The sequence below is a fragment of the Dermacentor variabilis genome, chromosome 1 (genome assembly GCF_050947875.1).
Source record: "Dermacentor variabilis isolate Ectoservices chromosome 1, ASM5094787v1, whole genome shotgun sequence".
Lineage (NCBI taxonomy): Eukaryota > Metazoa > Arthropoda > Arachnida > Ixodida > Ixodidae > Dermacentor > Dermacentor variabilis.
Genome location: NC_134568.1, coordinates 253,176,400 through 253,192,075, shown reverse-complemented (window position 1 = coordinate 253,192,075; position 15,676 = coordinate 253,176,400). Strand labels below are relative to the sequence as shown.

Below are 15,676 nucleotides of genomic sequence, written 5' to 3'. Positions count from 1 at the left end.
AGGACCGTAGCAATGATGACGATGGCAGCACTAGTGAAGACGAGTAGTCCAGTGACCATGTCAGCTACTAATAAATTTTCGTGATCGAATGCGCCCTCGGTATGCTCTTTTCCTGTCACGGGATATGGGGGGGGTCGACTTGCAGTCGAGTCGACTTACAATCGTGTAAATACGGTATATACCAACGCAAAATATTTTTTCGCACTTTACGGTCACCGTAGAAAAATTAAGGTAAATCTTTTTCGAAATAAGTTCCCAAGAAGAATTGGAATTTGCAATAAGGAAAACCGACCCTGGGCAGTCGCATATGGCGAAAAAAATCGACCCTCAAAGGGTTAAACTTAGTCAACTTAACATATATTGTAAATTTTTTTTCATGGATAGAACAATTTCTTCTGAACCGCTTGCAGTATGTAACATGTAATGACCAAGAATCCTTTTCCAGCCCTGTTCATTCTGGTGTTCCACATATTAGGTACCCTTCTTGATTTATATTAATGATCTTCCTGCTTGTGTTTCGTCTAATATTAACCTGTTTGCCGATGGCTGCATTATTTTTCATGAAATTACAGACATTAACATGGTACAAAATGATATTGACGCAGTGCCTGCATGGTGTAGGAAGTGGCACATGCAACTAAACACTACTAAATGCAAAGTTATGCGTGTCTCCCGTGTGGCATCTTTTCCTGCCCTCTATCATCTTAACAACATACCGCTTGAAACCTAAACATCATACCGATACTTAGGTGTTCACATAATGTCTTCGCTTTCATGGTCCCTGCACATTGAACAAATAATTACCAACGCCAACCGCACGCTTGGCTACCTTTGTTGCAACTATTCATCCGCCCCAATTTCACTGAAGACACTCTTGTACACCACTTCAGTAAGGGCAAAATTAGAATATGCTGCTTCAATATGGGATCCAGGGACTGAAGTTCTAATTAAATCTCTTGAACTCGTTCAGAACAATGCTGCACGGTTTATTACAGGAAATTACAGCAGAGCAGCCAGTGTAACATCTATGAAAAATACACTGCGCCTGCCTCAGCTCGCTTATCGCAGTCAGTATTTTTGTCTGTTTATTTGATAAAATTTATTATCACAATCCCTACTTGCGATCCATCTTGATAGCAAAACCTTTATATGTCTCTACCCGCACTGATCACCAACATAAGGTTACACTCATTTCTTGTCGAACAAAATTTTGTTTTCAGTCTTTCATTCCCTGTACAGCATACAACTGGAACCACCTTCCTGGACCAACCGCCACCATTGAAGACAATTGCCTGTTTCGCACTACTTTAGCAAATACTGTTACTTCAGGAACCAGCTAGATATGTTATACACTAACTTTTTGCTGCATTTTCTTGTTTTTCAAATTTTTGCACCCACCTACCTCTGTAATGCCTTTGGCCTTGAGGGTAAATGAAATGAAAGTTGATTCATTTGACCGTTGCAACAGCAATCAAAAACAAATATAATGCCCCATTTGTTTGCTAATGATATGACCTTTATAAAAGCTGCGACAAAAAGGAACCTGATTTCATGCTACATCTTATCAAATCCATCCCATGCAGGGAAAGCTATTGTGTCAACAAATCAGGAAAGAAAACCAGAAGGGCTTCTCCACTGTGATCTACTAATATCCTACGCAACATAGGTTAAGTGGAATGGTCACAGAAGAGTCAGTAGCACAGAGTGGACAAGTCCTTCTCCCTTCTTTGAAACCAGCAGCTGGCTTTTGTTCCAGATTGGCTGACACCAGCCATGTCTTTCCTGCATTGTATTGCGCAGTGTTGGTGTGATGGAGTATAGTTTCATCTTACTTATTCCACTTTAGATATATTACATGCAGCTAGAATTTTCGGTGCTTGTCATTATCTTGTAAAGGCAATGTAACATTGTTCTATGCAAATAGAGAAACATACTTCCACCCTACACACATCGGCTACCCCATGCAAATTCTTCCTCATGCGAGGCAGAGAGACAGAAGGTAAAGAAGAAACAAAACAAGACACCTAAATAAGTAGAAAAAGATGCTGCACGGTGTGGGTACCTAAGAGGGGAAGACAACAATGGATTTGTAATTATGTGCACTGAAGAGTTCTGCACATCGAAAAGGCTATGCTGTAAAGCTGGTAAATAACAAGAAACAGTTCTATCATTTTACATGGCTAGCTTCTGCACTGTTGCATAAAATGACTCTGACAAAACAAAACTTCAATACACTTATATCAACAAGGAATAAGGGACTTAACGCTTAAATATACTACCAGCACTTGAAACCACCTTCATTCACACCAGGTTTTAACATTCAAAATAAATACTTGCACTTTGTTAGCACATTCACGTAAAGAGAAGTGTGCAACCACACATCACACATCAGGTTTCTGGCTCTTTGGAAGTGGCCTCATCTGCTTTGTGTACCCTTCTGATATGTACCATAAGGTTGCACTTCTGAGTAAACTGACTCCCACATGCATCACATTTGAAAGGTTTCTCACCAGTGTGCTTGATGAGGTGCACAAGTAGGGCATTGTTCTGATTAAATGATTTGTTGCACAGGTTGCATTGGAAAGGTCGCTCACCCGTGTGAATTCGCTCATGTCTCTTTAGTTGGCTAGGCTTTGCAAATGCCTTAGGGCACTCTTGGCATTGGTATGGAGCTTTCTTCCCTTTATCATCCTTGCTTTTGTGTGACTCTAGATGCTCTTTGAGATGGCTTGCCCTTTTGTAGGATTTTCCACACTGATCACACACATGAACCCGCGCTCCATCCCCATCATCCGCCGTTTTCCTACGTTTCTCCCCGGCACCCTCTGTAATGGCTGCAGGTGCCACCAGGTCAGCTGCATCTATGACTGTGCTTTCCATGAGACTGCCTTCAGCTGCAGCCAGCTCATCAAGGCCCAGCTCAGCAGCAGCCACCTGTGCTGCAGGCTCTTGGTTTGGGCCAGTGGGCTCCACCACTGTAAATGTCACTGCTCCATTTTTGCCCTCTGATGCAACCAGAGGCAGCGACTGGTCAAGTACTACTGAGCCACCACCAGAACCATCCTGCTGAATAAGGAATGATGCAGCATCTAGTTGCTGCTCCACATCTGCACCACTGGAGTCTGCTGATGGAGTTATGGAGATGTTGATGTTGCCCTGTTGCTGCAGTTGTTGCAAATGCTGCAGGAAGGTGGCATCAATCTGCACTGTCTGTGTAGAAGGGTTGAGGCCTGTAATCTGGATACCTGGAGCTAGCTGCAGCTGGATCTCCTCCATGATTCCCTCTGCATCAGTGGGCTCTTCCAGGATGGCCACCTGTGGAGCCTTCTCTTCTCGTGGCTGCAGACGACTGCGGCGCCGCACGCCTCCACTCTTGAAATGTGTCAGAATGTGGCTTTTGCGATGACCAGATGTCCGAAAACGAAGGTCGCAGTGGGGACACTTGAAAGGACGGGACCCTGCAAGTAAAAGAGGGAGTGAAACAAGCACATTTGGAGACTGTACTACTACAATATACCGATGAAATTAAAACATACACTCGCCAAGAGTACAATGAAAAGCCAAAAACTTGACATTTTGGGGTCCATACCAGTCCCTTGTTCCCAATGACAGCAACTACAATTGTCTTGCTCAAGTACAGGCGAGATGGCGCACTGCGCGTGCATAAATTCTGGGCAGATTACCATGTGTGCTGTTAATTGCTTGGCACGTCGTCTATTCATTGTCACATTGTAGTGACACTGAGGAAAGCAGCAAAACTGGGAATGACGAAACTAGTGTTTTATTGGGCAAACTTGTGCCCTCAAAAACAGGCTACACTCAAAGAACGGCAACAGCAGCAAACACAGTCGGCGATCGGTGAAAATCTGATCTGCCGGTCGAGCGCGTCGTCGTTTACACACGAGTCATTTAAGGTTGAAGGTTCCATAGTAATGAGTGGTGCCCACGTGTCTTCCTGAATGTTCTACACAATTTGCATCGCACATGCAATCAGATTACACAAGCTTCGGTGACAACAGAACCATCGATAACATTTGAGAAACTTCCGATACATGCAGGTGCGCCCTCCACAGACCGATAACATTCGTTAGACGGTGAAAAGCTCTCACCCATAAAAGATAAACAAGTCCACGTGTCAATATGCAGCGATTCTAATAGTAAACATGAAAGTAATAGCTTCTCCGTGGCGATAACAGGCGTCAAGTCCCAGTTCATGGTATAGCCTGCCATCTCATGGTGCTTAGGTAATGTGTTCGAAACAGTGTCACCTTTTGTGACGTCGTATTGATGCTGCTTTAGGCACCTTCTGAAGTTTCCAGATTTGCTAATATAGGATGCACCATATTCTTTGCATGGAACTTTATACATGGCACTAGGATAAAGCAATCTTATCAAGGGGCCCTTTATACACACCAGTTGACCAGGTAACTTGCTAGAAGGGACATGTGCTGCCCAAACGTTGGAGTCATTATAGTCAGATACAACTTAAGTCTGCAGTAAAGTATCGCCCACACCCTCATAACCGCCAGCCACTGTTCCTCCACGAGGCTGCATATAGTTCGTACTTCAATCTTTTCCTGTTACCTAAATAAGGCAGTAACCACATAAATAAGTTACAGTCGACTCCCGTTAATACGGAGTTCACGGGGACCGCAAAAAATTTCGAATTAAACGAACTTCCAATTAAGCACAAAACACAAAAAACAGCACTTCATTTGTGGCAAAATCGAGTATTTTCTCTAAGAAAAATAGTCGGTCATCTTGCTTTGCTTCTTCTTGCCGAATCGCGCTGCTAAAAGCAAGTTCTGCAGGCTGTAGATGTGGTGGAACGCTTCTTCCGCGTTACCTTCAGCGGCAAAGAAGCGCTCCGCAAGAGCAAGGCCCGCAGCTACATCGGCAGCCTTAGGTTGCGGCTCGCCTTCAACGTCATCGTCGCTTTCCTGGGTCGCTTCCTGGGGCCGAATAATCTCTACAATTTCGCTATCCGTCAACGCACCGTACGTTTCGACCGCCTTGTCTACGGCGACGTAATCTTCAAAATTGACGTCCCCGAGAGCATCACCAAAATCAGTGCCGTCAAGCTCGCTTGTTGACGCTTCCTCCGCTGAAATTTCAGAGGCATCCTCCGAAGAAGCTGCCACAAAACCGCAAGCCCTGAAGCAGTTTGCGATTGTTTCTTGCTTCACACGATCCCATGCTCGCGCCAACATGTGGATGACACTAAGCAGGCTCACCTCGTACTTTGTGGAGCTATCCATACACAAAATCATGCGCTCGAGGAGGTGCCGCCTGTACAGGACTTTAACATTCTTGATGATGCCTTGGTCCATTGGCTGCAAAAATGCGAGGCGTATTGCACTCAAGGTTGGCACATTCACGTGAGCACTGCAGTGATCGACAAGGAACAACACCTTGCGGTTCGAAGCAGCAAACTTGCGGTCCAATTTGCTTATCCAGCTCTTGAAGATTTCGGCCGTCATCCACGCTTTTTTGTTCGCCTCATAGTCCACAGGCAGCGTCTTCACGCTTTTAAAATATCTCGGCTTCGCGGCTTTCCCGATCACAAGTAACCGACATCGTTCCGTGCCAGTCATGTTTGCCGCGATCAGCAACGACACTCTCCTTGCTGCGTTTGCCCCCAGCATAGTCGTCGTCCTTGAATGTCAGGGTCTTCTCTGGTAGAAGCCAATAGAAGAGTGCAGTCTCATCTGCATTGAAGATGTCTTCCGGTCTGTATTCGGCGATATTCATGCGGCTTTCCGTCCTTCCACGTGGCGCATGTTTCCTGGTTAACGGACGCCTTTTCACCACACACGCTCTTGAAAACCAGGTCATGGCGATCTTTAAAGCGCGTCAGCCATCCATCTGACGAAACGAAGTCATCGATCCCCAACATTGCTGCAAGCGTTCGGGCTTTCATCACAACGATGTCTCCACTGAGAGGAAGTTTGTTGCTCCTGGGCCTCCCTAATCCAAACCAGCAGAGCCTTCTCCAACTCTGGGTAAGCGCCGGTGCGCATTCGCTTCCGAGAAGTCTTGAACTTGTCGTTCTCAAATGCATCCATTATTGTGCGCTTGTTCTTGATGTACGTAGTTAGAGAGCGTGTTCAGTTTGATCTCGTACTTCCGCGCTATGTCTTGTTTGGCGGCACCTCCCTTCTCAACTTCCTTCAAAACCTCGACTTTCGTTGCCAGGTCGAGCGTGCGATAAGAGCCATGGTTTGCCATGGCTATAAACTGTGCGACTAGGTACAGTCAATTCCGAATTACTTGTGGAACAACCTAGCCTACGAGCTTCCCGCACAAAGGTGCTCGACCAAAACACACGCCTCGACATACGCTGCGCACGCTGCAAGACTAATCTCGCACAATCTCGCCACTGCCAGTATGCAGCGCTGCGTGCACCTATGGCACCCGCGTGGCCTCCGCAATCAGCTCCGGCGGGAGCCACGGCAGCCGTAGCAATGAATAATCGCGCCGCTCCAAGAAGGATGGCGTTGCGGGCGGCTGTGGTGGCGATGACACCAACGCGGAGTACGGAACTGTTGCAACACTTGAAAAATTGCACATTCTACCAAAGAATGACGGTCACCTCGAGGATCCCGGCTGAAAATTAACTTCCAATTAAACAATATTACTGGATGAGGACTTCGAATTATCGAGCGATTTCTTCTATAGGATTACATGCAAAGCTGACGGGACCAGCACTTCACTTCTAATTAACCGAAAATTCCAATTAAGCGGCTTCGAATTATCGGGAGTCGACTGTATAAGCACGTAATTTTATACATTTTCACTCGTCTTTTATAGTGGAATGGCAAAAGCCTAATTCTTTATATGAACTGAAATAAAATGCTTGCTTCACTGCAATTATTTACTGTCGAGTTTCACTTCAGTTGACAGTGAAGTGTCACGAGTAATATGGGCTCGGCAATGAAATGAACTGCACTGAGGACTTCTTAAGAGTGAAATGCTCAGACTCCATATACTTTGTCCACATATATTGCACACCTCATTGCTTCCGCCAATGAAAAGACTCTTCAGGAACAGCAGACGCTCCGAAGGTATCAAATACGACGCCATTCTGAAAACATCGCATGGCGACAACTTTGTTTGCTTCTGTGACTGGCTAGCGGAGTAACAGAACGTCGTGCAGTCCGTGTGCCTTGGTTGCCAACTGCTGTTTTTTTTTAAGTTGTATCCTACTATAAACACTCTGGCGAAAGCCTTCCTCACGACGTGTGCATAGGAAATGGCAGTGCGTGTGCTTTTTTTTCTTTGGCACCATATGGTGGTCGGGTGTTGAGGCACGATACTCTTGCTCCCTTAGCAGTTGAGGTGGGTAGCCATCATTGGTCAGGGCCTTCTGTAGCATGATCAACTCTGCTATGCACTTTGTAGGACTTGAGCAGTGATGGAAAGCGCGGTCGAACACTCTATACACTATGGATGTAAGGAAGATACCATATTTTCCAGTCTACAAGTCGCACACCCATAAAATTAGTTTTTCAGGATTAAAAAGAAAGGGGGAAAAAGACGTATATAAGTCATACTGATGTATAAGACACCTGTGCATTCAATAAGCAATTTAAAAGATATACAGTGATGTTTCACTTCGTCAACGCGGGTCATGCGCAAGCGTATCGATGCCATTTGTATAGAATTGTGATAGCAATGATATGGACACTACAGGCGCAATGTTCTGTATAAAGTCTAAGGGCGATAACATTGTCCAGACGTGTCGAATCCTGTATGTGCGAGTGAAAGCATGCGATGGTGAGCCGAATCGCGCAAAAGGGAGGAAAGCGGGAAGGCAGCTTGGGACGGAGTGAGGGTGGCTTTTACTCTGGTAGCGACTGCATAGTTTGCGCAGTGGTGTGTGCCGTATCTTGAAAGCAATCTGCAGATCCAACGGCTTTTAGAGTTGGTTGGCTCGCGGTCGAGCTGCCGCCGCTTGCCTTGCTGCTCCACCCTTCTCACACGGCGCTCGGTAACTCGATCACAAGAACAACCTGGTACCTCTATAGCCCGTACACAACCCGTAGAAACTGCCAAAGGAGATTCAACACAGTGCGCTTCGCATGGCCATAGAATCCAATCTAATTTTGATGGCAGTTTTTTGCGAAAAGAAAAAAAAATGTATATGAGTCACGCCATTCTATAAGACGCACCGATGAAAAATTCAGAAATAAGCCGCAACTTATACACCAGAAAATATGGTAAATATATAGCTGAACACCAGAAGACTAGAGCATGCAGTCCCTCACATATGCCTTTGCAATAGTATTTTACAATGCCAGTCACTAAGTGCTGCCTCTCATTGCTGCATGTGAAAACCACTCTTACAATTACACTTATGGCACCATTTCAATGTGCCAGTTAATTGTTGGAGTTTAACATCCAAAAGCAGCATGCACTGTTGGCTATGAGGGATGCGGTAGTGAGGCTTCTACATTAATTTGGACCCTATGGCACTTCATATGCACACACAAGCATCTTTGCATACCCCCACTATGGCCACCATGACTGGACTCATCCAACATTCCACCAGAATGTTGTCTTGGGGTCAGCAAGGCAGCATTCTTTAAAAAGGTACTTGAAAATCTTTATCTTAGTGTACGAAAACCACCAAAGTAGAGGGGAAAAAAGGTTCAAGTCCTCACTACAAGGTAACATGCCAGTTCATGGCTAACAAGATCAGATTGAGCTCTTGCAGATGTAAAACTAAGAAAAGTAGTTTATAGGTAGGGTCCTTCCGTTTTCAAGTAAAACATGATTATGTCGCAATAGTTTTGCCGAAACCTGCAAGGTGGAGAGAACTGATTAATAAAGAGAAAATGAGACATCCACCCAAACGTAGCTAAGTGCTACAAAGGAAACCCATGCGGGTTTCCTAAAAGAAAAGCTTCGCAGTTGAAAAAAAAAAATTCTTCAAGTGCAAAGTTTTCTTTCGAGGAACCCATACGGGTTTCCTTTGTCGCACTTAGCTACGTTTGGGTGGATGTCTCATTTTCCCTTTATTAAAACACGATTATGCCATATTTTTGCACTCTGAACAAGTTTTATGAAAATTGGGTTAAACCCGATTTCTCCCCGAAGATCTGCCCTGCCTGATGGGTAACAGGCATTACAAAAGCAGTCAACATTGCCTGCCTTGTGTGAGCAAGTGGTCAAGATATACATACTATATTGGAACAAATATATTCTATTGCGATAAATATTGCAACAATGTCAGCATGAAGTGGGGCATGACATTGCAGAGAAATGCCAATGATACGGATGACAATAATCTTAATGTATGGTGACTCAGTGCAGTTTTGGCTGCCTGTTGGAAGTAATCCTTCATTGACTATGCCTGTCAACCAAGCTACGTCAATACTGATGCACAGTCTCGTCCACTCTTAGGGTGAACACGGCTCACCGTGGCCGCGCTCCGCAGAGCGCCATTGCAACCGGTGCGGCGGCGCATCGAAGCAAAGCGGCGCAGGTGCACACGGACCCAGGGGAGGTGCTTCGCGCCGTCTGCTACACAGCTGGAGCGCGCCGCCTCTTGCTTTGCTGTAAAGTACACTTCGCTAGACCCAGGTGACTGAGTGCCCAAGGCGGCATTGCGGGAAGGCGCACTTCACTAACTGGAGCATTTTCCAGCTGGTTCCATCTACAGCTTGTGAACAGCCTGCTTAATCAATATACACAAACAGAAACAAGCTTCTCACCACATAAATCACTTAGCATGTTTTTTATAAGTGATAAGGGTAAAAATACAGTATTTTTCCGCGCTCTTTATTAGGCTGGGGTGTAGAGGCGACGCTTGATAGTCGTGTCAGGGACGTCACCCAGCCTGAGGCTGTTCTTAATTTCTCAAACGGTGGAGGCAGAGTTTGCAGCAGCCGCCGCAACAATATCATATATCTTTTTAGGCATGGATCTAGAATGCGTCGTCCTTCTTTTTCCAGTACCCGCGACATGGCTAGTTTCCAAAGTGCACCGGGGAAATGAAATTATCCTGCACTGTTACACTGTTTTTATCGCCGAAGTGTCATGGCAACCAGCAACCGAACAAAATGCAATTCATCATGCAAGTCGACGGAAATGGGTTTAATGGAAACACCGCTGGTGTCTTTCGATTTGGCGAGTCATCCCAGAATCTTTTAACTCCTGAGCGGCCAGTCACAGCGCTCAGTTGAGTAGTCGTTGGCTGCACCGCATCATCATATTAAGCTATGATGGGGTAGCATGACCTAGGCAAAAAAAAGGGGGGGGGGGGGGCTCAGCGGTTGATCGGGTTGACGCCCATGGTTAGTTAAATAGTAGACTGGCCCGACCACAGCAATCTGGCTTGGGCCGGCCTTAGCTTTTACAAATGGCAAGCCTGTTTGCCGAACACCGGCATGCTGTGGGCAGACGACACCGGGCCAGCCTTATGACCGCCGGTTTAAATATCGTGGCTGCGTTTGCCCAACACACAGACCGGCCACTTCCCCACGACGGCAACATCATCGCTTGTCCGTGGCAAGGGTTCCTGTGCCGTATACATATTTGGGTTTTACCTACTCAGCCCAGCCCCACCCCCGCCTACCCCCTAAAAAAAAAAAAGAAATCAATCACTCCTAATCTCCAAATTTATCCAATGCCCACCGCTTTGGCGTAACTCAGAGGCCATGTGTCGCTTCGGGACATAAATCGCACAATTAACAAATTATTATATGCTAGTGAGAATATGCATATGGCCCATTCCGAGGAAGTACTGAAATGAAATAGAAGCGAATAACGACTTCATTACTCGGCAAGACGTAACTTAAGCTAGAAAACAGACATGTAGATCATAGATTTTCCACTCCAATTACCTATTCGAAACGAACGGAAACAGCATTCGCATGCGATGTGCATTGACTCCAAGGAGAAAAAAACTACCAACAAAAAAGAAAACGTCAGTGCCACATGTTTTACTTCACCTAATCAATGTAATCAAATAATTGACCGACGATTCCTCTAAATGATAATGCAACTTCTCGCGTCAGGTAGCCGTCAGAGGACCGGAACCGCTCCAGTGATTTTACCCAAACTGTGACAACAAAAATGAATTTAGTTTTTTGTAGGATGTAGAAAGATGAAAAGAGGGAGTAAAATTGCCGCCAAATCAGTTGCTATGCTGGGGAAAGCCCTTTCCTACATCGCGTAAAGCGCTCCATGCTCTCCTACCAGCAACATTAACGCGTCAATAAGAGAGTGCGAAGCAGCGGATAGCACTTCTTAGTTGCTGTCGAAGTAATAGTATTACCCTCTATAATGGTCGAATCCATGGCAAACATGATGATGCGTGATTGAACAATCGCTCTCTAACTTTCTGCGAAATTTATAGCGAGTTTCAGTCGTTTTCTTAAGTCAATTAAGCACATTCGTTCTAGCATCAAGACATGCGTGAAATGGCGTGCTACGCTCATCACATGATGACTCCAAACAAGAGCACGCCTAATAGGTTTCTGGGTATGCACTTGTTGTAAAATGTGGTATCAAACCACCGCGTCATGTACACGCTGTCAATGCGCAGGCGCCAAGTTCTTTTTCTATGTCCACTCCTCCTTTTCTCTTTCCCCTTTTACTTTATATATACATGCATTAAATACTTGTGCGTTGTTCTCGGCTAACCACTGGGTCGTCAACGTCTCCCTTCTTGCATGACGGCAGCTACGCTGTCGCTGCAATGTTACAGTGGCGACGAGCCAGGAAGGCACCCACGCAGTCAAGGTAGAACCCAACGCTAAGTACCCGGAGACAGCCGTACCGCTGACCACGATGGCTTCCTACATGCTTCCGAACTTCAACGTCGCAGATAAGTGGAAGCCTTACCTCATCAAAGTGGAAGCGTATTTTGAAGCTGATGCCATTTCGGATTCTACTAAGAAGAGGGCACTTCTAGTGGCTGCACTTAGCATGTCGACGGTCTAAATCCTAATGGGAAGGATAGCACCAGCAAAGCCCAATGCCCTAAGCTATGACGAAGTAGTTAGGGTGTTAAACGACTACTATGACCCAAAGCGCAACGAAATTGCTGAAAGCTTCCAGTTTTTCAGCCGATGTCAGCATGAGAATGAATCCATGATTTTTTCGTTGCAATTCGGTGCATAGCAGACAATTGCAATTTTGGTGACTCGCTGAGCAGGCTACTTCGAGACAGAATTGTCTGTGGCGTGCGTTCAAAGGCTGTGCAAAAGTGACTTCTGTCAAAGAAGGAATTAACACTGGAGGAAGCAGAGTCGATAGCAATAGCCGCTGAAACTGCCGAAAAAGACACCAGGAGAATGTCCGTAGATGTACCGCCTGTGCTTAAAGTGGAAGCACATCGCAAGCTACCATCGAGATCAAGCACGGAAAGCGCAGGGCGACTGGAGTGCGGAAGGTGTGGCAGTTTTAGACACATCAGCAACAGCTGTCGATGGGCTAAAGCCCTATGTTACTCTTGTGGTCAGAGGGGTCACTTGGCGAAAATGTGTCGCAGCTGCAATGGTAACAGTGTTCCCAGCAATCGGCGAGTCCATCACGCGAAAGCCTTGGTGGTGGAAGACGCCATTTCAGAAGAGGACAACAGCGATAGTGCGCAAATCTGGACGTTGGCGTCAGCACGAAAGAATGCTCTTGAGCCACCAATTCGACGAACGTTTCGTTGGGGAGGCGTGGATTTATCCATGGAAGTAGATACCGGTTCCCCGGTGTGCGTAATATTGCGACAGCTTTTTGATAAACATCGCAAATGCTGGCCAAGCTTGAAACCTTCACATGTGAAGCTATCCTGCTACAATGGAAGATTACCGGTGGTGGGCGAGCTTCGACTTTGTGTGAAATACCGCGATATTTCTGTTAACTGTGCCCTTGTAGTGCTAGACTGCCCCGGACCAAGCTTGTGCGGCCAAGACCTGCTAATGCTCCTGGAACAAGCGAGCGTTCCGGTACTACAAGTGACGGGTGAAGGCGAGGCCACGGCGAATCAAGCGGACTGTCATAGGATCCATGCCATTTGCGACACATACCAGGACGTTTTCTCGGAAACCTTGGGATTGATCAAGGGACCACCAGCCAGCCTCCTGCTGAAGGGCGATGCTGTTCCCAAATTCTGTAAGGCGAGACCTATTCCATATGGTCTACGTGACAAGGTATCGCAAGAACTTGACCGGTTAGTGTCACTGGGTGTAATATCGCCAGTCAAGCATTCGAATTGGGCAACGCCCATTGTACCCGTTCTGAAGAAAGATGGCTCGGTCAGAATTTGCGGTGATTTTAAAGCTACTCTAAATCCTGCTTGCGCCACGGAGCAGTGCCCACTTCCGGTAATTCAAGATATCTTTGCGTCATTAGGAGGAGGCCAGCTGTTCAGTACGCTCGATTTGCGGGACGCTTATAACCAGGTGCTTTTGGACGAGGACTCTCGGAAGCTTTGAGTTATTAACACTCACAAAGGCCTGTTTTGTTATAATAGGCTTTCGTTCGGCATTTCCTCGGCTCCCGAAATTTTCCAAAGAAAACTTGATACCATACTGTCTGGGTTACCTGGCGTTCAGGCTTACTTGGATGAAGTTATAGTCGCGGAAAGGGTTGAAGACTGCGGTGCTCGATTGCAAATTGTGTTAGAACGGTTCAGAGAACACGGCGTGAAGCTCAGATACGATAAGTGTAAATTTAGCCAGCCATCTGTCGCTTATCTTGGGCATCGTATTGATCGTACCAGCCTTCACCCAACTGAGAAGAATGTAGATGCTATCATGAATGCCCCTAGTCCTGAAAACCTAAGTGAGCTGCGTTCATTCCTTGGGATGATATCGTTCTATTCAAAGTTTTTGCCGAATATGTCAGATACATTGTTCCCATTGTGCCAGCTGCTAGAAAAAAATGCGCGCTGGCAGTGGAAGTTATCACAGGAATCTGCATTTCTGAAGGCAAAGCAGCCTCTTAAGGATGTCGAGGTCCTTGTGCATTTTGATCCATCGAGGCAACTGAAGTTGGAATGTCACGCATCCGCTCGTGGTATAGGCGCTGTTCTTTTTCACACAATTGGAAGCACCAACAGAAAAGTCTGGTTCCGTTCAAGAACTCTGACAAAAGCCGAAAGAAATTATTTTTAATTAGAACGTGAAGCACTGGCATTTGTTTTTGGGGTGACTAAGTTCCGGGATTATCTTTTAGGTCGAGAGTTCATCCTGGTTAGCGACCACCAGCCACTTCTAGGACTGCTGAGGCCTGACCGCCAGACGCCTGCCATGGCTGCAGCTCGCATCCAACGCTGGGCCCTCTACCTGGGAGGCTACCGTTACAAGCTCGAATATGCTCCGGGAAGGCTGCTACTGAATGCGGATGCACTGAGCAGACTGCTGCTGCAGGGCCCCGATCTCGTTACGGAACCTGACCCTGATGAGTACGTATTTTGTTTGAAAAGCCTGGATGAAGGGATAGTCACAACACGTGAGCTGAAGGAGCTGACAGCGAATGACTCAACCTTAGCTCGCGTAAAGCAAAACGCGTTACACGGGTGGCCAAAAGGCGCAGAACGACTGGACCCTTCCTTGGTCCCCTTTGCTGATCGCAAGTTGGAGCTATCTCTAGCACACGACCTCGTCTACTGGGGACACCGTGTCATCATACCTGTCGCAGCACGTAAGCGCTTGCTACAATTATTGCATGAAACGCATCAGGGGTCCTCGGCAATGAAAACAGTTGCGCGGTCCTTGTTTTGGTGGCCAGGAATAGACCGCGAAGTAGAGCTCACAGCAGCGCAATGCGAGAATCGCATTGCCAATTTGCCCAAGCCACCAGCGGCCCCGCCGTTAAATTGGCCTCAAACGCAGGAGGGATGGTCGCGGGTTCACGTCGACTTTGCAAGACCGATAGAAGGTAAAATGGTTCTCGTGGTAGTATATTACCACATTAAGTGGATAGAAGCAGTACCACTGAACCAGGCTACTTCGGCAACTACCACTGACTGCCTACGGGATATATTTAGCCATTTCAGGGTACCAAGAACCCTCGTATCCGACAATGGAACACAGTTCACCAGCCAGGAATTTGCAACGTTTGCTGACAGGAACAACATTACACACCTAAGAACTGCCCCCTATCACACCGCAATCACATGGAGCGGCGGAGAGGGCAGTAAGGACAATCAAGGACGGTCTCTGGAAGATGAGACGCGGAAAACTGGAGCATAACCTTATGCGTTTTTTGCTTAGTTACAGAAGGACTCCCCAAACACCAGAAAGTCGCCATCGGAAATGCTGCTGGGGTACCAGATACGACCGCGCCTGGACACCTGCTTCCCTGCGGCGACTGTGTCTAATTCTAAAAAGGAAAACGACGAGTGGTTGCCTCCAACAGACTGTAGTGTACATGTCCGCAACTACGGGTCAAATGGTAAATGGATACCAGGACGGGTAACAGCGACATCGGGAGGACGGATGGTCACAGTGGAGACTCCTCAAGCAATCATGCGGCGTCACATCGACTAAGTGCACACCCGTACTGAATCTTCTCCAGATGAACCACCAGGAACCGACCCAGGCTCGATCAGCAGAGACAGTACTCAGAGCGCACCGCCACTCTGCCAAGAGCCATCCGCGAGCCCCAACGACGCGGGAGAATCTTCACCCCAAGAAGTGTTTCGAGACCTGGACCACCAGGTACCTGTTCC

At 46.8% G+C, this 15,676-nt stretch overlaps 1 protein-coding gene across 4 annotated transcripts in view; it reads right to left on the bottom strand.

Annotated features, from left to right (window-relative positions):
* Window positions 1-15,676, bottom strand: part of LOC142561113 (uncharacterized) — a 159,574-nt gene that overhangs the window by 12,560 nt on the left and 131,338 nt on the right. For 3 of the 4 annotated variants that reach the window (XM_075673423.1, XM_075673426.1, XM_075673425.1), the window contains one exon: window positions 962-3,458. In XM_075673423.1, coding sequence (XP_075529538.1) covers window positions 2,389-3,458 — 1,070 coding nt within the window. In that variant the 3' untranslated portion in view covers window positions 962-2,388. Of the gene's footprint in view, window positions 1-961; window positions 3,459-15,676 lie in introns of those variants that run through there. The other variant, XM_075673424.1, reaches the window with a different exon arrangement.